Source organism: Anolis sagrei, chromosome 1, assembly GCF_037176765.1.
Source record: "Anolis sagrei isolate rAnoSag1 chromosome 1, rAnoSag1.mat, whole genome shotgun sequence".
NCBI lineage: Eukaryota > Metazoa > Chordata > Lepidosauria > Squamata > Dactyloidae > Anolis > Anolis sagrei.
In genome coordinates, this window is record NC_090021.1 from 94,064,791 (window position 1) to 94,089,277 (window position 24,487).

General features: G+C 41.1%; 1 protein-coding gene across 3 annotated transcripts in view; it reads right to left on the minus strand.

The window, feature by feature from the left end:
• Positions 1-3,191: 3,191 nt before the first annotated feature.
• The window catches only part of ARMC2 (armadillo repeat containing 2), a 78,448-nt gene continuing 57,152 nt past the window's right edge, over positions 3,192-24,487 (minus strand). For all 3 annotated transcript variants that reach the window (XM_060753139.2, XM_060753135.2, XM_060753140.2), the window contains 8 exons: positions 21,877-22,022; positions 20,267-20,366; positions 16,592-16,904; positions 15,185-15,307; positions 8,081-8,194; positions 6,411-6,543; positions 5,514-5,674; positions 3,192-3,554 (listed from right to left, as the gene is read on the minus strand). In XM_060753139.2, coding sequence (XP_060609122.2) covers positions 3,436-3,554; positions 5,514-5,674; positions 6,411-6,543; positions 8,081-8,194; positions 15,185-15,307; positions 16,592-16,904; positions 20,267-20,366; positions 21,877-22,022 — 1,209 coding nt within the window. In that variant the 3' untranslated portion in view covers positions 3,192-3,435. The remainder of the gene's footprint in view (positions 3,555-5,513; positions 5,675-6,410; positions 6,544-8,080; positions 8,195-15,184; positions 15,308-16,591; positions 16,905-20,266; positions 20,367-21,876; positions 22,023-24,487) is intronic.

Genomic DNA, 24,487 nt, shown 5'->3' on the forward strand with positions numbered 1-24,487 from the left:
AAAAAACAAAAGGCTAAACTGCAACCCTTTACAGTTTAACAGGAAACATCTGCTGTTTCCTCCAGTTAAAAATGCAAGCCTTATGCTGATCCAAAAGTAAGCGGCTACATGCACAGTTCTTAAGGTGATTTTGCAAAGTACCCTCTTCTTTTACTATGAAAGCTGTGCTTTTTGTAATTTGTTGTAAGCCATCTAGGGTTTTGTCCTGGGCGAGAAGTGGATATAAAATCAAATATATTAAACAATCCCTGTCTACTGGCTGACATCATGTTAGTGAGTTTTGATAAAGTAGTCCCAGTTTGTGTTGTCATAACCCACCTTTTTAGGGTGTTGCTAAGGTCACAATCCATTCAGTGTTGCCTATCCCCAGCATGTAGGGTGCAGTGATTCAGACATTCCTTATAAAAACATCCTAGACAAGAAGATATATAGACATTCTGCATTCAAACAATAGCCACATTGACATGGAGCTTGCCCCTGGTGGGATAGCTGATTGATTCAGACTTTTTTTTTGTTAATTACCCTGGAATATATCTCAGGAAAGCCAGATGGGCACGTACACATACTGTTGGTTCATTTGCCTCAGTTGGGAGGTTTTTCCACCCAAAATCTATATAAAAGGCAGCTGGGCATCAAGATTATTCATTTGAGTTCCAGGTCTTCTTGCAGCTTCTGTCTCTGCTAGAAGCTCCTTATCTTAGCTATTGAATACTTCCTGCTGGCTAGCTCCTTTTTATACTGATTTTTTTTCTCCCTCTCTTTCACCACTTCCCAAGAATCTGCCAATTATGACAGAAGATCTCATTAGTTTATTCTGAAGTCCTGGTTCTAGTCCTAAGGACTTTGGTTGCCTTGTTCTCCTCCAAAATCTTCAATGAAGCCTCTTTTCTTTCATATTCCGACCAGTCACAACACTTTCCATCAAAAAAAATTCAAGAAAGGTAATCCATCCACCCTTTCATTGTGAAGCAACTGGACACACTGACTAATTTTTTGGACCTGTTGTTTACTACTTTTGAAGCCTCTTTATAATATTTTCAGATCCGCAATGCATGTTGTTTTGATTGCCATTTATGTAATAAAATTGTCCTGTGGCTATGTGTTGTTAGGTTCAATGTGCAATGCTGTCAACAATCTCTTAGAAGAACAAGTATGGGTTCTTACATGTGCTCTGAGAGCACAACTGCTAAGTACTGCTTACTGCTGAAACTGAGAGGGTAGTTCCACTAGTGTCTAGAAGTAGGGAATGAACAACTGAAGTGAACAGTGTCATGACAGGATTGTGATAGAACCTAGTCCCCTCACAGTACAGGAAAGGCACCAATCTGAATAAGTGTACTACTGCTGCACTGGCCAGAAAAGAGAGGGGCACTGAAAACAGGTGAAGCAGAACTTGTGAACAGTGGCCATGTACATTAACTGGAGCAGTGGGAAATTCCAGAATGTTCTTCAGTGTGTGAACTCTGCATTCAAATGAAATTTGACTAACGTCTACAACTTAATGGCAAATAGTCCAGAGTTACTACTCAGGAAATATTATTATGCTACTTCTGAGCTAAAAGTTGTGAGAGATGACAAATAGTTACTATTTACTCAACTTAAGCCACATTATCATATGATCCATGTATGATTCCACAGCAAGCTGGTTTCAAGAAAGGGAAAAGCTGCACATCACAAGTATTGAACCTGACTCAGCACATAGAAGATGGTTTTGAAAGGCAGCAGATTACGGGAGCTGTCTTCATAGACTTGTCAGAAGCTTATGATACTGTAAATCAGCACCTTCTCCTGAGAAAAAAACCCTATAATATCACAAAGGATTACCACCTTGCCTGCTACATAGAAATCTGTTACTAAACAAGGTTTGTTGAGTTCCAGGGTCAGAAAAGCAAATGGCAAAAAAGAAGAATGGTCTGCCTCAGGGGAGCGTGCTTGCTCCATCAATGTTTAACATTTACACAAATGACCAGCCATTGCCAGAAGGGACAGAGTTTCATCTATGCTGACGATCATGCCATCATCGCTCAAGAAGGGAGCTTTGAAATGGTTGAACAGAAGCTCTCCGAAGCTTTAGCTGCTCTTACTGCGTATTACAGGGAAAACCAGCTGATTCCTAATCCATCTAAAATGCAGACATGTGCTTTTCATCTTAAGAACAGACAAGCATCCCGAGTTCTGAGGATTACCTGGGAAGGAATCCCACTGGAGCATTGCAGTGCACCCAAATACCTGGCAGTTACCCTGGACTGTGTTCTGATTCACAAGAAGCACTGCTTGATTATCAAGCAAAAAGTGGGTGCAAGAAATATCATACGAAAGCTGACTGGCACAACTTAGGGATCACAAGCATAAACAGCGAAGACATATCCCCTTGTGCTTTGCTACTCTGCTGCTTAGTATGCATGACTAGTGGATGTGGCTCTTAATGAGACATGCTGCATTATCACAGGATGCCTACACCCCACACCGCTGGAGAAATTATACTGTTTAGCTGGTATTGCACCACCTGATATCCATTGGGAAGTAGCAGCCAGTAATGAAAGGACCAGACATCTCCAGCTCAGCCCATGTATGGATATCAGCCAGCATTCCAATACCTTAAATCAAGAAATGTGTTCCTAAGATCTACAGAGATACTTGCAGGAAGACCTCAGCAAACAAGAGTCCAAAAGTGGCAAGTTAAAACCCAGAACCTCAATCAGTGGCTGATACTGGATGGGAAACTCTTCTGGGCACACAGAAGACTAAGCAACTTGGAAGATGCTGAACAGATTGTGCTCTGATTCTACAAGATGCAGATCCAATCTTAAGAAATGGAGCCACAAAGTGGAGACCACAGCATGTATGTGTGGAAAACAGCAAACCACAGACCACCTACAACCTGAGCCCTGCCACATGCACAATGGAAGATCTTATTACAGCAACAACAAAGCACCTCAAGTGGTCAGCTTCTGGTCAAAGGAAATTTAGTATAATGACAAGTTTTTAACTTTGTGGTTTTTTGCATATTATAACTGTATTCTCAATTCATCTCTGACATAATAAATAAATAAATAAATAAATCATATGAGCAACATATGGCAATGTGTCAGTTCAATTGGACAAAACAATAGTCTGCCTATCATTTGATAACCATATTCTACAGCCCTAGGACAGATTTTTATATAGGCTTTTCAAAAAGGAACTTGATCCAGATGCTGTAGTTGGTTTATTTTTATAACCCCTAAATGCCAGTGGAAAACTAAGAAAACGTATTCTACAATGTACAAGCTACATACAAAAATAATCTACTTAGACATTTTCTATGGAAACAGCATGTTCAAATGCTCTGATGCCAAACAACTTACATAATAGACACTGTCGTGTCCTTTATATGGATAGTCTCAACACCCACCTTAAAATCAAGTAACAGTTCATGAGCGCAACTAAAAAAAATCAGTTTTGAATTTTCTGAAGTAGCTTCTGTGCCACAGGTTTGAACTCTGTTTCCCAATAAAGTTTGTGATAATCTCTTAAATCGTTGTCAAAATTGTGATCCAGGGCCAATTCTTCATCTGCAGTGAAAGGGGCAATGTCTATATTAGTAAATAATGAACAAATGATTACTAAATTTCAGTTTGTTAACCTGGTACCTATTAAACATGCCCCCCGCCCAACACAGGGCTGCTTCTAGTATGAGTAGGTAAAAATGAAGGAAAGTTGTATCTAATTTTAACAATTCTTTTCATTGTTCTTGTATAGACACAGCCCGACATCACTTTATAGATCTGCATATAATATAAACTACCATCCTCGTTCTCTTAGCCTCATGACCTGGAGCAGGGTCTCAGGCCCCTTCCACACAGCTGAATAAAATCCCACATTATCTGCGTTGAACTGGGATATGTAGTATATAGAAGTGTGGACTCAGATAACCCAGTTCAAAGCAGATATTCTGGGTTATTCTGCCTTGATATTCTGGGTTATATGGCTGTGTATATGAGCCCTCAGACAGTCAAGAAGACCTTCAATTTCTTGTTAATTAGGCTATCACTCGGTGGCTTGTAAAATTGTTAACAAATGCAATTTTAGCTGTGTTTAGAACAAAATGTATTGGTTCTAAGTCCAGCCCAAAGCTAGAAGACTGGAGGTGCTTCTGCACTGTAGTATTAATTCAGGTTGACCTTAGGTCTATGCTGTGTAATCATAGAATCATAGTTTGGACAGGCACCAGCACCCTTTGACAGAGAAGGCTAAAGACCCTGAAAAACTACAACTCCCACAATTCTATAGCATTGAGCTATGGTAATAGGGTAAAACTGCATTAATTCTACTAAGTGCAAGTATAAAGAGAAGGGATGACAACATAATTATGAAATGTGTACAGTAATAGTACACATTTCATAATTATTCTAGTCAACGTACAGTGCTATCTCTTGAATCGGTCATAAGATCAGCTGAATTTTTAAAACTCTGGCTGAATTTCCCCCTTCCATTTCCTGCTGTGTTAATTTACTCTAGGCAGCGGGGTAACTAATTCATGTCTATTTGCCAGCATTGAAACTCATACACAAGTCCTTAAAATGCTGTGTTATCTAACAGGAGGATCACTGAGTATGCTGGCACCTGCTTCCCTCTACCTTTGGTAAGTGTGCCAATGGTAGAACTGCAGTTTGCAATGGGTGGATGTGAGGTGCCCACCCGTTTGGATTTCCCACTGTATCCTAAGGGAGATATTTTCTGTTGCATTGTGCATCACTTGCCTCACCGATTGGGATTCTGAACAAAGGGGTATTACTGTTGCCAACAGTGACAAATGTATCTATTATGAATTTGTCTCATGTCATTTTAAAGCAATTTTAACCAAAAAGCCACCTTATGCTAGTGGCCATTACTATATCACATAACAGCAAATTCCACACATTAAATACAAATTTTGTGAAGTACTTCCATTTACTTTCAATAGATATTTCCCGAGGATTTTTTAAAATTATGTAAGTGGGAAGAAAAAGTATCTTGCTCAATTCAATATTTTATTAATGTCTCTTTAGTAGATCAACCATCCCATAAAGTTGATTTAAAAAAAAACATTGTGGCTTTTCTACCTAGAAAAAGTACTTTAGTTACTCTGTAATTTCAGTCATTCTTTTCTAAGGTACGACAACATGACTGTCTTGGGACAAAGTAGAACGATAAACAGCATTGCAAACATGGCTGCAGTTGAGGGGAACTTTATCTGCAAGGAGATGGGGAAGGAGGGAACTGATATACTGCAAAAGCAGCTGTGAAGGGCTGCAGAACAGTCGTGCATGAACAATGCTCAAAATGCCCTTTGGGGAAGAGAACATAGCTCGGTTACAGAACCAGCATTTCCTTTTTTTTAAAAATAATGCAAGATTGGTGGGAAGTGACCACTTCCTGGAGAGTAGAAAGTCAATGCAAGCCAAAGCAGTCTACCTTAATACAAGACAGCTTCTTGCATGTCTTGTATTTCTTATGAGTAAGAAATAGTAAGATCAGCCTTAAAAGCTTACCTAAAAATGATGTAAGGAGACCTAGCAAAGTATCTGAATCATGATCTTCAAAGCATGGCTGAGCACTTGTAAAACTCTCACTATAGTTCCACAAAGTTTTGCATATTAAACAAGCAAGCTGCCAGTCCATAGGCCCAAAGTCTCTTAAACAGTCAATTAACCTGTGCAATGATGGAGAAAAGGTAAAGCATTTTAACATGTTTGCCTTTCTGTAGTCACTATTACCCAGCAGAGCTGGGATCTCTTTGTGAAACACTTTTAATTACTATTATGATTATGATTACAGTAGAGTCTCGCTTATCCAGTGTTCCGTATTATGCAACATAGTGTGCCTCCTGTCCAGATCCACAGCTGTTTCAATACACTGCAATGTTGTGGTGTTAAAATCGTAAATACAGTAATTACTATATAATATTAATGTGTATTGAACTGCTTTTTCTGTTGATTTGTGGTAAAGCATGATGTTTTGCTATTTAATTTGTAAAATTGTAACGTAATTTGATGTTTAATAGGCTTTTCCTTAATCCCTTCTTATTATCCAACATTTTGGCTTATCCAATGTTCTGCCGGCCCAATTTATATTGGATAAGCAAGGCTCTACTGTATTATCATTTATATCCCGCTTTATCTCTCCCAAAGGAGACTCAACACGGCTTAACGAAAAAGCATTAACATACAATTTAAAATATACAAATATGCAAACTTTAAAACAGGACTAAACACACGGTATTTTTAAAATCCCAGTTAAAAACCATGAAAACATATCCAAAGTTTTAATGGTAGCACAAGGAGATTAAAGGGAAAAAAAAGAAATGAAAATGGCAATAGCCTCTTCCCCTATATGTACATCATCAGTAAAAATCAGCCAAGCCACTCACTCAGGTTTCCTGAACTCACTTTTTAATTCCTCCTCCTTCGTTCAATATACTACGCCTGCTTTTATCCACAGTAAGGTTGAGGAGAACTCCACAGGCCGAAAAGCAGACCTCTTGGTGTTTGGCATCAAGCAAAGCAATCATGAATTTGTACACTAAGACAGCACAACAACAAATAATTATTTTACAGGATAAACCTACCTTTTAGTAGCTCTTTCACAGAGCTCATTAAATCAAATAAGCTTAGAATGTGAAGCACCTTCACTATAAGAAAAGTATTATAGTGTATATGCTTAGAAAATGTTAGAAGTTGCAGAGGCAGCATTCAAAGGTTATTTATCCTTGTGGCAAGCAAAGTGAAGCCCTCCCCAAGGATGTTTGTGTGAGCCTCGGCATTTCCAAAATCTCCGAACAGAATATTGTTTTCTGATCCCAAAAAGGTGAATTGCTGTTCCTGGAAGTCTCCAGTTGCAATCGTTTATATTTTAAATGGGTTGAAAGGTGTGCCTGCACTGTTTGACATAAAAATATCAATTTCTGAGAATCAGAAATAGAATTCTGGTCACTTCGAGGTTTTTTTTATTTTTTATTTTCCACTCAGCCCCAGAGGGTCCAGCTGACCCTGACTTCAATGCAAGTGTAGAGCAATATGATCATAACATGAGTTATTTAGCTTCTTTACCATAATAACTATAACAATGTGTTTTAATTTAATATGTTTTAATTTGTAATAATTTTTTTTATGTTTGTTTTAAGGCATTGAATGGTTGCCTATATGTATGCCTCCATGAGCCCCCTTTGGGTTTGAGAAAGGCAGGGCATAAATAGGGTAAATAATACATAAATAAAGAAATTTTATTCACAGATCAGTCACACTTACACTGAGATATCTTCTCTGCTTACGTCTTTACCTACATCCTCACTAGTTTCATAACAAGAAATGTAATCAAGTCTTCCTGAAATTCTAGCAATTTTAGTCTTTTTCAATTCATAGTCATGGAGATTTGTCATAAACACTCTGGTCAAGTCAACTACTCAGACACCACAGATAATATTGCTAGACATGGGGACAGAGGTGGAGAAGACCAGTATACATTACCATTCATATCCTCTTACAGTAGGTGTCTGTGCTTTCATATACATTGTATTTTCAGGCCCCTTAAAATATGAGCAGACAACATTGTGTGTTTATGGGATTAATATTAGTTTATATAGCTAGGTCACTTGAAGGGAGCCAATGTGGTGTAGTGGTTTGATCACTGGACTATAACTGGACATCAGGGTTCAAATCCTTGTTCAGCTATGGAAGCCCACTGGGTGAACTTGGCCAAGGCCCCTTCCACACAGCTGAATAAAATCCCTTTGAACTGGAATATATGGCAGTGTTGACTCAGATAATCCAGTTCAAAGCAGATATTGTGAGATTTTCCATCTTGATATTCTGGATTATATGGCTGTGTGGAAGGGCCCGAAGCCACACCTTCAAAGCCCCAATGGAATGCAATGGAAAACATTCTCTGAAGAATTATTGCCAAGAGAACCCCATGATAAGTTTATCTTTAAGGTAGTCATAAGTTTGTTTGTTAAAAAATGCAATACAACTGTTTAGTTTGCTCCTGACACGATAAATAAAATAAGTTAGAAATAACTTTAAGGAACATAGCTAGTCACTTGCAATGGATAGGAACTTACCCTTTCGCTGCATAATGAAGTCACAGACTTCATGGCATTGAGAAAGATTACCAAAGACTCGAATCGCCTCCAGAATTCCATCCATATTATTGCTCATTAACAGCTTTAAAAGCACTGTGATTCAATAGAAAAGTGGGGGGAATAGATTTAGTATAGTGGAAGAAATCCCTCCAAACAGCCAAACAACAAGAAAAAGTACTAGCAAATGTATGGACAGTTATACCAGAGTCTTAGTCAAGTATTTTCTACAAGTTTAAGAATAGTCACTGCCTAATATGGGTGGAGGTCAAGCAATGGTGGACATGCTCCTCAGCTCTGAAGGCATGCAGATGCCCCCCCCCCCCGCCCCGGTGGGCTCCATTTATCCATCTTTACTGGAAAAGAGGTCAGGTGTGCCCTTGAGTTTGGCCATATCTGGGGTCCTTGGATTGTTTAACACCCCCCCTCCCCAAGAGGGGGCTTTTTTTCAAAATAAGAAGTGATCAGAAGTGATTTCCAGGGTTTAGGGGGAACTCCCCCCCCCATGAGAAACCATTGCCATCTGCTCTCTGTACCATTTATGAGAATGTGGAACAACAAGAAGAATCAGTAATGTTCAGAGGAACTGTTGAAAAGAAACTTCTTTGTCTTAAGACACTTAAGTCATACAAAGATTTTGATTTCTGGCCGTGAAACATGTGAATTTGGGGTGTGCTAGTAAGCCAAAAAGCAACTGTGCACACAATCTGCTCTGTGGGAGTTACGCTTTGGGCATGAAAAATATTCCTCTGTTTTCAAGGTCTTGCTGCCCACATTTGCCACACAACTAACATATTGAGTGTGGGAAGCTGTCAGCTGGATGTGCCTTACAACAAATCACTAGATGGCTCTTTGGACAAGGAGGTTACTCCAACTTCTTTGACATGCCAAAAGATGTTGAGTCCGTTAAGCACACTGTGGTGTAGCACATGACAGCCTTTCATGATAATATCTGCCCTTAGAGGAAAAACGGTGCAGCCATCGCTTTTGATCCAACACCACACTTTCCTTCATCTTTTTGATCTTATTTTAAAAGATCCAAGTATAAAATATAAGACGGAATCATAAGGCACGCATTTCACTTTGGCTTGCTGTTCTGATGTTTTCTTCCCTGCTGCCATCAACTTCTTAGTTCCCTCCTCTTCTGTCATCCTCTTCTAATGCTACTATGGGTCCTTACCAACAGATGAGCCTGAAATGACCCTAGGTGGTTAGTTGATTAAAAAGACTTCACAACCCTTCTATATTTGCTTTTATTTGAGATTAAATTTGTCCTCTGATTGCTGGATTTTTCAAAGCTACATTGCTACTGGGAGTAACAAACTCACTGTTGGACTGCAGCACTGTGTCTGCAATACACAAGACATTAAAGCTTATGTTGGGGGAGGAAGATATTCTGCTCTAGCTGGTCTTGATATGGTTGTGTGTGCCTACCTACAAGAGGCAAAGGAAACAGCTGCCACCTCCAGAATTTATTTATTTATTTATTTATTTATTTATTTATTACTTGCACTTATTTACCGCCACTCTCAGCCCAGGGGGCGACTCGTGGCGGTGAACAACAACATAGAAAAGACAATTTACAGTAATCAGAACAATACATAACATGCTACTACTACTTGACATATACTTATACTAAAAATCCGCTTCGTCATATCATGGGTCATAGTCAGTCTCATAGTCGTGGTCCATTCCGGTCATCATTGCCAAGATATAGCACTCAGTTAAAGGCCAACTCGAAGAGCCATGTTTTCAGGCTCTTACGAAAGACCATAAGGGAGGGCGCCTGTCTAACTTCAGCAGGGAGGGCGTTCCACAGCCGGGGGGCCACCACCGAGAAGGCCCGCTCTCTCGTCCCCGCCAGGCGTGCCTGTGAGGCAGACGGGATCGAGAGAAGGGCCTCCCCGGATGATCTCAAGGTCCTCGTGGGCTCGTAGGCCAAGATGCGGTCTGCAAGGTATTTTGGGCCGGAACCGTTTAGGGCTTTGTAGGATAGTACCAGCACCTTAAATTGGGCCCGGTAGCAAATCGGCAGCCAGTGGAGCTGGGACAGCAGGGGCGTTGTGTGCTCCCTACGCCCTGCTCCTGTTAACAACATGGCTGCCGCGCGCTGGACTAGCTGGAGCTTCCGGGCCGTTTTCAAGGGCAGCCCCACGTAGAGAGCGTTGCAGTAGTCGAGGCGGGATGTGACCAAAGCGTGTACCACCGTGGCCAAGTCAGACTTCCCAAGATACGGGCGCAGCTGGCGCACGAGCCTGAGCTGTGCAAATGCTCCCCTGGTCACCGCTGAAACCTGGGGATCCAGGCTCAGCGACGAGTCCAGGGTCACACCCAAGCTGCGAACCTGAGCCTTCAAGGGGAGTGCGACCCCGTCCAGCACAGGCTGTAACCCTATACCCTGTTCGGCCTTGCGACTGACCAGGAGTACCTCTGTCTTGTCTGGATTTAATTTCAGTTTGTTCGCCCTCATCCAGACCATTACAGCGGCCAGGCACCGGTTCAGGACTTCGACGGCCTCCTTAGTAGCAGGTGGGAAGGAGTGACAGAGTTGGACATCATCTGCGTACAGATGACACCGCACCCCGAAACTCCGGATGATCTCACCCAGCGGCTTCATGTAGATGTTAAACAGCATGGGGGACAGGATGGAGCCCTGAGGAACCCCACAGGTCAAAGGCTGTGGTGTTGAACAGGAGTCCCCCAATAACACCTTCTGGGTACGGCCCTCCAGAAATGACCGGAGCCACTGCAAAGCAGTGCCCCCGAGACCCATCTCTGCAAGGCGCCCCAGAAGAATACCGTGGTCGACGGTATCGAAGGCCGCTGAGAGGTCCAGGAGCACCAACAGGGACACACTCCCCCTGTCTAGCTCCCGGCGCAGATCATCGACTAAGGCGACCAAGACCGTCTCGGTACCATGTCCCGGTCTGAAACCAGACTGTGCCGGATCCAGATAATCCGTGTCTCTCAAGAATACCTGGAGTTGTGAGGCCACCACGCTTTCCATGACTTTGCCCAAGTAGGGAAGATTGGAAACAGGCCGAAAGTTTTCGAATTTGGTGGGGTCCAGTGATGGCTTCTTCAACAGCGGCTTTATAATAGCCTGTTTTAGGCTCACTGGAATCTTGCCTTCCCGAAGGGAGGCATTCACCACCACCGTTACCCACTCGGCCAATCCCCCTCTGGCCTCCTTCAGAAGCCAGGATGGGCAGGGGTCTAGGATGGACGTGGTGGGCCTCATTCCTCCAAGTATCTTGTCCACATCCTCGGGCTTCACAAACTGAAAAGAATCCAACAAAATAGGACAAGCAGGTGCTTGTGTCACATCCACAGAGACTGCACTTAATGTGGCGTCCAGCTCAGAGCGGATCAAAGCGACTTTGTCTGCAAAAAACCGAGCAAATGCTTCACAGCGCGTGACCAAATTGTCAGGGCTCCCACCTGAGGTAGGGGGAGTTAAAAGACCTCTGACAATCCGAAACAGCTCCGCCGGACGGTTCTTTGCAGACGCAATAGTAGCCGCAAAGAAAATTTTCTTTGCGGCTTTTATTGCCGCGGCATATGCCCTTAGAAAGGACACAAACCGTGTTCGATTTGGCTCGCTTGGGTCCGAGCGCCACACGCTCTCTAGTACCCTCTTCCTTCGCTTCATCGCTGCCAGCTCCTCAGTGAACCAAGGGGCTGGTTTAGCTCGGTTACTCGAGAGGGGACGTTCCGGAGCGATCCTGTCAATTGCCCTGGTCATCTCCCCATTCCAGAGAGCGACCAAGGCCTCGACATGGTCACCTACCGAGGTGGCGGGAAAATCCCCAAGAGCCGTCAGGAATCCATTCGGATCCATAAGCCTCCTGGGGCGGACCTTCTTAATGGGTCCTCCACCTCTGCAGAGGTTAGGGGGCGCAGTGAGCCTAAATCTGATCAAGAAGTGGTCGGTCCATGGCAACGGAGAGATAGACAGCTCCTCCACACTGCCACCCTGCTCCCATCCCTGGCAGAAGACCAAGTCCAATGTGTGTCCAGCACAGTGGGTGGGGCCAGTTATCCGTTGGGACAGCCCCATGGTTGCCATGGCGGACATGAAGTCCTGAGCCGCTCCTGTGAGGGTTGCCTCGGCATGGATGTTGAAGTCCCCCAGCACAAGGAGCTGTTGGGACTCCACCGCCAGGCTCGAGACCACCCCCGCTAGCTCAGGTAGGGAGACTGTAGTGCAGCGAGGTGGACGGTACACTAGCAGAATCCCTATTCTGTCCCGGTCACCCACCCTCAGGTGGACGCATTCAAAATTTGTGGTCTGCGGGATGGGGCTCCTGGTCAGATGGATGGAATCTCTATAGACCACTGCGACCCCGCCTCCCCGTCCTCCGGCTCTTGCTTGGTGTTGCACGGAGAAACCTGGAGGGCAAAGCTGGGAGAGATTTACGCCCCCAGCTTCATCCAACCAGGTCTCCGTGATGCACGCCAGATCTGCCCGCTCCTCCAGGATTAAATCCTGGATCCAGGTCGTTTTTCCGTTGACAGATCTGGCGTTCAACAACACCACCTTCAAGCCGGAGGGTCCGCTCACCTGGTTACACCAATTTACCTTAGGAGACCGATTGGGGGTTGTTAATATGGATAAGCGTTCCGAATTAGGCCGAATTTGAGGTCTCCTTTTTCCGCATCTCCTCCTTCCCACCACGACCTCTATGGGGGCCCCTCGGCTAGTGGAAGACCTCCCCCCCTCCATGCCGCCATCCATAGTCAAGAAATTGCTTTCTACTTTGCTCGTTGTTAGATTTTTTGGTTCTTGCCAACATCCTCTCTCCCCCTCCCCCTCCCTCCCTATCCCATTTTCGTTCGCAGGCTCCAACCCACCTCCTTTTTTGCCCCCTCTGCTACACAGAAGTAACAGGGACAGTACATAAATGGGGATGGGGAACCACATGGATAGCAGCAATACAGATGGTGGTGGTGTTCCAGCCACACCAATGGGCTAGATCTTAAAGTGCAAGTTTTTAAATGCAGCCCTGTCTATAGTAGTATTTAATCAACAGCAGACACTACGTGCTATCGGGCACAATCATAAAGTGCTAGGTCTAAAGTGCTCTATTCGACAATAATTAAAGTGCGGCACGGAGGGATGGGGAAGGGGCGAAAGTGCTGGTGCAATCTAGCAGCAGGCGGCAGGCGCCTAAAGTGCTCTATTATGTTCTCACCATATTGGTACAAATGACAACCAGGAATATACTAAGTTGGTAGTATATATTACCCTCCAATGGGGATGAAAGTGATGGCAAATTAGTTAACTATTGATATGATCCCCGGTGGAATCTTTAGACGGTTGGTATACAAGCGGATGGGGCTTCCGGAGGTGACAACTCAGCGGTGGGCAGCACAGATGGTCAATCAAACTCTCATTCAGTATGTATCAATATAGGGGCTGGCTTAAAGGTCTATTAAGGCTAGCACCAAAGGTCTACACACTACTGAGGCCAGCACAAGAGGTCTACACAATATTAAGGCACATACAAAGGTTCTACACAATATTAGTCAACGCTGAAAAGATGAAACTCTAGAAGATCCAGCAGTGGTGGCAAAGGTGAAATCTAGCAGCGATGACAAGGCAGCGGGCCAAATGGTGGTGGCCGCGATGGAAGGCGGCAGCGATGGCCCAGCGGCGGCCCAGCAGCTGCAGCGGTAGCGATGGAAAGGCGGCGATGGTGAGGCGAGGCGCCAAGATGGCGGCCGCAACAGCCGCGGCGTTCTCCGTGCCCTGGCTTGGCCCAACGGCCCCAGCGGTGGACCGGTCGCAGCAGCGGCAGCGATGGTGAAGGCGGGGCGCCAAGATGGCGGCCTCAGCGGCCGCGACGCTCTCCGTGGCCCAGCAGTGGTCCGGTCGTACCGGCGGCGGTGAGGGGACGGCGGCGGCGATGGAGAAGCGGGACGCCCTGGCTGGGCCCTGGCCCCAGCGGTGGTCCGGTCGCAGCGGCAGCGGTGAAGGGACGGCGGCGGCAATGGAAAAGCGAGACGCAAGATGGCGGCCGCAGATGTAGAGCTTTATAGATGTAGAGGCCTCCTTGCAGATTGCTGAGTCACACCCCACTGGAGGAGGCCTGGGCTGCTGGCTACTCACAAGGAGTCCTGGGAGCAGGCTGGAGATCTTTATTGCCCCTTCACAGCAGCACAGCAGACTCAGTCCCTGGCAGGCCTGTGGACTCAGCTTTATAGATGTAGAGGCCTCCTTGCAGATTGCTGAGTCACACCCCACTGGAGGAGGCCTGGGCTGCTGGCTACTCACAAGGAGTCCTGGGAGCAGGCTGGAGATCTTTATTGCCCCTTCACAGCAGCACAGCAGACTCAGTCCCTGGCAGGCCTGTGGACTCAGCTTTATAGATGTAGAGGCCTCCTTGCAGATTGCTGAGTCACACCCCACTGGAGGAGGCCTGGGCTGCTGGCTACTCACAAGGAGTCCTGGGAGCAGGCTGGAGATCTTTATTGCCCCTTCACAGCAGCACAGCAGACTCAGTCCATTACTGAATCCATTACTGATTGTGCTTTAACAGCTACAAATTCACAACAAAGGAAATGAAGTAGGCCTGTGTCATCAGCAAAGCCAGCAAACTAGAAAAACAAAAGACCTAGAATTGTGACCTCCAAAATGGAAATCATAAGAAAATACAAAAATGATCTCTGGATGCATTTTGGAAGAAGCTTGCAAGTGGTCTTAAATAGATTCAAAACGTTTTGGTTTACTTATCTGAGGCTTACCTAACCTGGTTGCTTCAGTTCACACATAGAAATTAATAGATTTAAGTAAAAAGTTTACTGAAACCTATTGAACTACCCTTCTATTTTGTACCGTTGTCGCCTATCCCTATCCTTTCCATGTTACTTCTAGTTCTGCTATCAATTTTCTTTGTTAAAGAAATAATGCCCAAAAATACTTATCCTTTAACTGAGGTATGTATGTAAATGATCTCTCTCTTTTTTTTGTTAATGGTAGTGTTATTTTTCACTCGGTTGCTCAACCTTCTGAGAAAATACTGGCTTTTATTATACAGTATAAAAATGAGAGAATGATTAATTTGTTTTTTAAAAAATCCTTACACTCTGCAATATATAATTTCTTTTCCTGGATTACAGAGCCATGCACTTGGTAGAAGGATAAATTGTTGATCGTTGCTGTGGTATTAATAACCAGTTCCTCACATTCATCCACTGATTTGCTTTCTGGTGATTTAGAAAAGAAGATATAAGGCTTTTGTCAAAGCACTGACAATTTCTGAAGGTTATCATAATTTCAGTGATTACTATAATACATAAAAGAGAAGCACAGAATGAGCTGTTGTTAACCAGCAACTGAAAACATATTTTGCAAGATTATATTTTGACTTCAGTCTTGTTGCTTTGAGCCATTTCTATTCTCCACTGGCTCTGTTTTCCCCCAATGAGTTGTGCATAACTGCTTGGTCTCCCTGCTGAAACCTGAAACTTTAGCACAACCATCTCAATAAGCAATATGCAGCCAGACTTATGAAAATTTGCAGGCCAAAAAAGAGATACTTTTAAGAGATCTCAAAACCAAACCTATTAGTAATTACTGATCACTTGATTATACTTCTTGGTCTAAAGAGCCTCAGATTTACATGTATTAAAGCTGGGACCATATTCTTAAAACGTGGTCTAAAACTACAGTTTTTGTGGGGCCTGGCAATCTTGCTTCACATGCTAGGGATCTAATGTACCACAAGAGTGGAAGAAGAGCACATATCTCATCACAAACTCACTCTGTGGCTTTAGGCAACTCTATCTGTGCCTCAGTTCTTCTATTTGCATTGCAAAACTGCTATGAGGTTTACATGTAAATAAAAGCTTATGCTTTTAATATTTGGATCTTAAATCAAAATTATTATAAATACCCCAATCTAAAAGTAAGTTCCAAGTTCCATCTTAGTGATTTACTATCTCTGCTACTTTCCAAATATTATTTATTTCAACAGTAGAGGCAGAATGTCAAGCACAAAGGGGACTGCTTAATTTGCAAAGATGGTGCTTTGGCTTCTCAGGGTAGGAAACGGAGTTGACAAAAGAATACATGACATGACTGTGTGGGCAAGTTCTTTTTTCCCCTCTGGAAATGGATGTTACGTTTTAGGTGGAAAATAATCTAGTCTGCTGCCCAACATGGTGTAGTGGCTTCAGCATTAGACTACAACTCTGGAGACCACAGTTTAAATCCCTGCTCAGCCATGGAAACCCCATGATAGGTTCACTATAAGCAAATTCAGGTAGGGATGATGATAATACATGGCAGTGACCAGGACTGTTACAGAAGGGAAATAAGATATTGGTTCTATTCCATTAATATTAGCCAACTGAGTCCAACACTTTAGCACTTCAGACTTTGGTTTACATTCAGACATGAGATTTTGATGTTCACAATTTTACTATGGAAAAACAGATAAAACAATCTCTTGCATTCTGCTGATGATAGAATGGAAAAAATATTCTTACCTAGTACTTTAATAAGTAATGCCACAACCTGAGGATTAGCTGCCAGGCTTGCGCCTACACTAGGATGAATAGACAAATTGGCAATTACTCTTATAAGTTTAATGAGGACATCTTCTGCTTCAGATGGGTGCTTGAGTTTTTTTAATTCACCACTGTCATTCCACAGTTTACTGTTAGCATCAGCGTCACAATGATATTGAAACAGCGCTATGAGGGTGTCAATGCTCCCCTGCACTTCAAAAAACGCTTCCCGGGCTTGATTGTTCTTCGCTGTTAAATTGCCCAAAATGAAAATGATACGAACAACTAAATCCTAGAAGTAAAATAAAAAGGAAAACAAATCTGCTGCATGTTAAGGTGGACAATTCTTTACAAAAAGAAAACATTTTAACAATATCTTATTAAAATCAATTACATTTCAAAATGAGGGAACATCCAGCAAAAAAAATAGAATTTTGCTTGTGTCACACGTTCCGTATTTGAGCAAAGGTATGCCAAAATATATCTTAAAGTACAGCCTATCTAAATTCCTCTAATGCACTTTAGTGAATAATATAATAAATACTACAGTCAACTATACATCTGGCAGTTATTTAACTATTATCTGCTTCTTGCTGCATTGTTTTGCCTGTGATACAAAGAGGGAATGTAAACATAATTCCAGTAATTTAAATGAGGAATTATTGAGCTTGTGCTTACCCCTCCTTGTGGATCCAAGGCCATGTGAAACATTGTTTGTCTTATGCTCACTGTCCCTTTAAAATGTTACTATTTTTATTGAAATCAATGGGATTTAATTTCACACACCTCCTTATTATACATTTGGAGACCTTACAACTCCCTGAAAGCAACAATGGCACTAACTCCATGTCTGTTTTTATATTAACTCTTCTGGGAAGCAAAACAAAACCAGGGTAGGCTGTGCTTTGTTTTAAAAGAGAATCATAGCTCCTGGTACTTCACCAGATGATAAGAGTTGAAACTTAACCAGATAAGTGAGTATTAACAAGCTAAGTGAGCTAGGAAGATTGAATTGTGACTTATTCCAAAGTACGAAAACCATATGTTCTCATACATATCTAGCAGAACATCTGGTTTCTGTATTTTTGTATTATAACTCTTTTGAAAATCTCTATTAGGATCTTAATCCTAAAACATTTGTGCTATAATTATAAACATATTTATCCTGAACTCAGGCTCAATGGTTTCAGACCACTTCCTTTAAATACGTTATTCTTAGTGCTGCATATAAACACCAAGTAGGCCAGCCTAGAATCAGCAACATTAACAAGGGGAAAGAGTCACTCGCTATGATTGTTTGGATTGGCCACCACACAGGCTGCCTGACAGTGTGAAACTTTACAAACTTCGCTTTCTAAACGGCAAAGCAATCCATACCGAAAATGTGGAAGAAGCATCAGCCACAATCATATTGACATGGAAATATATTTTACTGAAATTGGTAGTGCTTTAAACGAATATATATGTCACAAAACAGCTTTTCGTATAGATTTTTGGTGTTACCATAAACACTTTTTTTGACATAATTAAAAGAAACAGGAGCTAGTAAATATTCTTGATGTTCTCAGTGCAATTTCTGAAGAAAAGCCATCATCATCATCATTATTAGTATTATCATCTTTATTTATATTCTTATTTTCTCCCAAGACTAGGACTCAAGATAGCTTACCCATTCATAAGATTACAATTACAACATATAAAAGGTTGGCACTAAAACCAAGCTAATCTAATCGTGACCGCATCTCCTACCACCAATCTGCACGATCCCTCCAATTTTCTGGGGAGGCCCTCTTTCCGCCCCTTCCTCTATCACAGGCAAGACTTGTGGGAATGAGGGAGAGGACCTTCTCTGCTGTGGCCTCCTGACTTTGGGACGCACTACCTGGTGAGATCAGGCAAGCCCCCACCTTAGCAGCCGTCAAGAAAAAAATTGAAAACTAGGCTCTTCTGATGTGCCTTTGGAGAGTGACCATTTATCCCATTTCTGTTTTCTCCATCTACCGTGTTGCCTCTATGACGCACTTCCCCTCCATCCTAAACTGAAAACCTAATCCCACTGTTCATCCTTGTTGGACTCCTCTCAATTATACTTTTTTATATTCCTACCTCATCCAGGGTTTTATCATTTTACCTCATCCATTTGGCTTGCCCGTTGTGTTCGATTTTATATTATGTTAATTTGCTTTATTTATTTTATTTTGCTTTTGTATGTATTTAATTCTGATGTAATTTTTGTTGTCTGCATTGTTTATAAATTTTATTCAGCTGTATTGTATCTTGGGGCTTGGCCTCATGTTAGCCGCCCGAGTCCCCTTCGGGAAGATGCTGGCGGGGTATAAATAAAGTTTATTGTTGTGGTTGTTGTTGTTATTAAAATCTATTAATATTATTAAAAACACGGTATAAAGATTTTAAAATGTTAAACAATTCAGTTTAGCCTGCTGTCGAAGGCTTTCAGGCTGGAATCACTGGGTTGATGTGAGTTTTCTGGGCTGTGAGTTTTCCAAACATGGTCATACAGCCCGGAAAACTCACAGCAACCCAATTCAGTTTAGAACAATACACTGCTTAGAACCCTTTAGTAAGGCCTTAAATTCTAAAAGCCTGTCCAAATAAAAGCCTTCACCTGTTTTCCACCTTCTTTTTGGGTGATAGCCAACTGTGAACCTTCAAAAGTATATGTGTATACGAGTATGTGCCTTCAAGTTGCCAATTGACTAATGGCAACCCCATTAATTTCATAAGGTTTTCATGGGCAAGGAATACTCAGAGGTGATATTGCCAGTTCCTTCCTCTGAAATATAGCCCTCAGCACCTGACATTTACTGGTAGTCTCCCATGCAAGTACTAACCTGTGCTGACTTTGCTTAGTTTCCAAGATCAGATAGAATCTGGGGTCTTGGGCATATTTAGGCCCTTCCTTCAAAAGTACACTCCTTTTTATATCAACCTGGCTACTAATTGTAGAACAACCAAGTCAGATGTTGTAAGCCCCCCTTTAAGTTTGGTTCACAATAAAAAAAAAACGGCATTCAAAACAACGGTTTATTGTGGAGTTTGATTAACAAGCATGCAGCCTTAAGGAAGAGTTTTAAACAACTTCTTGTTAATCCTCAGATAGATAAGATATCATAGTCCCCTGGAGTCGTACTTTGGTTACACTTTGACTTTTTATAAAAGCATTTGATGCCCAAAACGTTTATCTACTTTATACACATACAGGGTTCTAAACTAGTTAACTTATTGTTAACTTGTTTTATTGTTTTGCTCTAGTTTATGTTTAATTATTCTATTATTTTATTGCACAGCATGCAAAGACATTTTGATACAGAACAAGAAAAAGCAAACAAGGAAGTGTAAGGGCCTTAAGTTATCCCTCATACAAAAGCTTCCAAAAAAATATAAATATTCTCCAAATCTACATGTTAAGACGAAGCGGGTTAATGAACGGTCTGTCCTCTATGTTGCCCTGAACTGTTAATCTAACTTGAGTCCATTTTAATAATTTACTACTTAGAAATGCTGTCAACCATTTAAAATTTCTATCTTTAAATGCACATGAAAGTAGGTCACTGAAAATGGGCTTACACACATACAACACAACAGACACATCAGCGGATTAAAATATAAAAAGCAAGAGATGAAAAAACTGACCTGCTTCTTTGGGTGTTTGTTTAGTAGGGCTAAAAATAAGACATAACATCTGGAGCAATCTGCCAAAGCTGCACAGCAGTCATTGAAGGAGGAAAGTTTGCTGCATATTTAAAAACAATAACACACATGAGTTGGGTAACTTTTGTTCAATGGTTCTCCAGCCCAAAAACAATCTTTTATTTTGTTTTAAAATAATTTTCTGCGTATAGTCTGAAAACACAGTACCCTACTCTGTGCAATTCAGGATTATATAAAAGAATGACAGTGAGATGGAATGAATATATAGTTAGTTGTATTTCACTGGATAACAATGGCTAAAAATGGAATCTGAATTAGCTCCAAATATAGTGAACCAAGACTGGAAAGGTACTGCATCCTTTGGGCCTAACCAAATGCTGATACAGGGATTATTAATAATATAATAACAACTTTATTTTTATACCCCACCACCATCTCCCCTAGAGGACTCGGGGCGGCTTACAGAGGGACAAGCCCAAAAATTACAAATAAAAACAAGACACAATTAAAATCAATCAAATCAAAAATAATAAAACATAACACAGTCATAAACAGCATCAGAAAATAATATGGCTGAAATAAAGGTCATAGTTGAGTTCAGGCTCAATGAGTGCAATTTTTTCCTAAAAGGAGCCAATGGAAAGTGCGGAAATCGAATGAACGGGGACTAGGGAATACCGTTATTCACAAAACGGAGCAGAAATCAGTAAGCACCTCAACAAAAAACCAGAGAAAATAAAACTGGAAATTACATATCAAACAGTTTTCAACAACAGTACTGAAATTCAGATGACAATCTGTTTAAGGTCCCATAAGTCAGATCTCCAGCATTCATGAGCTGGACTGAAGAAAGGAGGGGAGGAGAGAAGGAAGCAGGAACAAAGGAAAAGAACAGAAGCAAGGGGCATGAGGAAGTTGAGGCTACAAAGAGAAGGGGGACAAAGGTCTTTAATAAAAGAAAAATGCAACCACAGCAAAGTGTGTTTGATGGTTGCAGGGGAGAAACAAAGTGGCAAGGTTTAGAAATCTTGGCTATCTAAACGTTTCAAGGACTGGTTAGATCACTTGGCTGTATGCTTTGTTGAACCTCTTAAACTGTTCTTCCATCAGACATCTTTGCATCCTTTCTTTTTAAATAGATGTTGCCAGGGATTCAACATAAAAACTTCTATGGACACAGCAAGGAGTACTACTTGCTAATGTTATGAACTTTTGCAAGGAGCCTTTAGATTTCGCAATTCCGGTCACTCCTCAACAAGGGTGCCAATGAAAGAAGGACATATTATCTGAAGAGGGAGAGGACAGTCTGCCGTTCCATGGACTCTATATGAAGTCAAGTCGTATTTTGGTGTATAAAGGGGAAACAGACACTGCTTCATACAGGTGACAACGGGAAACCCAAGCAACACAGTGCTGTGTTTCATTTCTAGTCACATGTGGTTTAGATTGCACAAGTGAGTCTTGCCTTTATAACAAGATCCACAAGGGACAATAAACATAATACAGTGATACAAAATGTTTAAAGAACTAGATGCTGGCAGGATTTTTACAGACACGGCATTGCTCACTTGTTTTTTTAGATCTAGAATTACCTGAATATTCTCGCCACATTGGTGCACACATCCTTATCACTCATATATCTTTCCAACACCAAAGAAAGTTCTGGAATCGCTCCAGACTCCAAGAGTTTGCACCTTGACTGAGGCAAGTCCACTAAGTTTCGCAATGTGGCAGTGAGCTAAAGAAAATAAATGTGAACATGAATAAATCATCAGGTTATTATGAGTCTAAGTCTGCTAAAATTTTAACAAGGTTAGTTCTAGACCAAACCTTCTCTGATGGGAGTTCTGTGGAACTCTGCGGATGTGAAGGGGAAAGTATGGATTATTTAAGAGCGAGTATATGAGCAATGATATAGGTTTCATTTTTTTTAAAGGATATGGGTCAGTGGTGGTCACATTTCTCTTTTTATTTTGATAGCAGGTTGGCACTTTGCTCCTTTCCTATAAATAAATTAATCTGTTTTATTCTCATCTAACATTTTCTGTTTTCCTGGTATCTATATCTATTCATAATTAGGAAGGCAATTGACAGGAAAGGACTGTCATATACCTGTGACAGTCCTTTCCTACATAGCTAAAGTGCTGGAATGGTTTCAGTTGTTCCTAGGTGTAACCACACTGCTTCAATGCTTTTCAATGTGGCTTCTTAAAGAGTATAACCTTACTACTTCCCATGTATATATATACAGGGATCTTTGTACTTATGGTCGCTTCTTTGATTCTTGACTCCTTTGCAACATGTGGCTTATATCTCATTTGTAAATGCAGTAAAGTATGTTCTTGTTACTGTATTAAGCTCATCTATTTTAGAAAGACCGTGAAAAGTTTTATTTACAAAGAAGCCTTTGATATCTGAGAGACTGAGAGATGCAGTTATTGTAATTTGTATTGTACAATGTACAAATCATCTTGATTCTATTTAAACTTGGATCTTCATATTTTGTCTTGTGTCTATTTTATTCTGAGCACTGTGATCAAAAAGAGGATCATACACATATGTACATACTTGCATTTATAAAGAAGGTAAACTGATAGTCAGAAGCTGGTGATGGTCAATGTTTAAAAATATTTCTGTTTTTAGATGTTTTGTTCCTCTGCTTAACAGTGGATAACTAGGTCAGTATATAAAATTATTCTAACTTTTTAAAAATGTGAAATAATATAAGAAGGGGAAAAGTTGTGTCTGGTTCAGGACAAAGATACCATATCTATTCCAAGATAAAGAGATTTTAAAAATTTATCATTTTAAAAACTTCACTGATATTTAGTAACATGGCAAAGGTTGAAAATGCTACGTTATTGTTTCTCAATATGGGATGGAGACAGTTTTGAAGAAAATAATAGAACAAATTGTACTGAATCTGAGTAAAACAAGGCAGATTCAGGAACTGGGCCTTCGGAAGTCATGGATACATAGTTGCTTCCTTGAATGTGATTTTGGCTAGCAGGCATGGCGGCACTTTGGACATTGAACTGGACTATATGATTGTTATAAAAATTGAAATGGCTATATGACTGGGATTCATGTTATTTTTTTAATCTATTGTATATTTATTGTTTTATATTGTCGTTATATTGTGATATCTGCAGGATCAAATTGTTGCCAGTGTTAGCCACTCTGAGTCCCCCCTTGGGGGTTGAGAAGGGCAGGGCAGAAATTTTGTAAATAAATAAATAGATAGATTTTCTTCAGTTTGTCATTTGTACATTCACAGATAAGGGTCAGGGTGTGAGGCATAGAGATCGTGACTATTAAGTGGTGAAATATAATATAACCCTTATTTTCTGCCTTTCTTTAAATACAATTTTAATTTAAAAAAATAAAATAACATCTTTACTGAATCTAACATGTTTATCTGTTACAGATATATTTTATACAAAATAATTTTCCCTAATAATAAATTCAACAGAAATTCCAATTAGTTATTTTACAAATCTCAAATGTCTTTTGAGATAAGAGCATTACGTGACTGGAGCTGCTGTCTGATGACTAGTCATTATTTCTTTAAAATTGTTATATTGAAAGTTTCAGATTCAGGTCACTCATTAAGTGAATGCAGCAGGAAATCCTTGAGCTTTTGTTATTTGCAATGTGAGGTTTGAGGTTACACATTGCACACTGTATCTAGCAAAACATCAAAGACACCACTAGGGATGTTTTGCCTAATCTGAAAATATGTAACACCTTCTTAATAAACTTGATTTTCAGTATGAGAACCTGGATAAAAGGGAAGCAATAAACTAGTTAATGTTCAAACTGGCATCTCAAATTTTCTATTTTGATAAATATTTTGATAAATTTTCTATTGTGATAAATATACATTAACTGCCATTTAAAAGCAACAAGAAATCTATTCTAGATACATATAGGAATACTTTTCTTGCACTCACATATAATTTCCTTATCTCTGAACAGAATGACCTTAGCATTAATTATGCTGGTTAATCCAACATTAGAATTATTCTCAAAAGTGAAAAAGAACCTTTCGATACAGTTAAACCCAACCAAAACTGAGAATTTAATTTTGATAACAATGTCACTAATGATCCACTGCCTTTTTAACTGGACTAACATAAAAAGCCTTTAAAATGGTCTTTTGTGTTTTTCCTTTGCCAATAACCAAGCATCAGTTTCGATGTT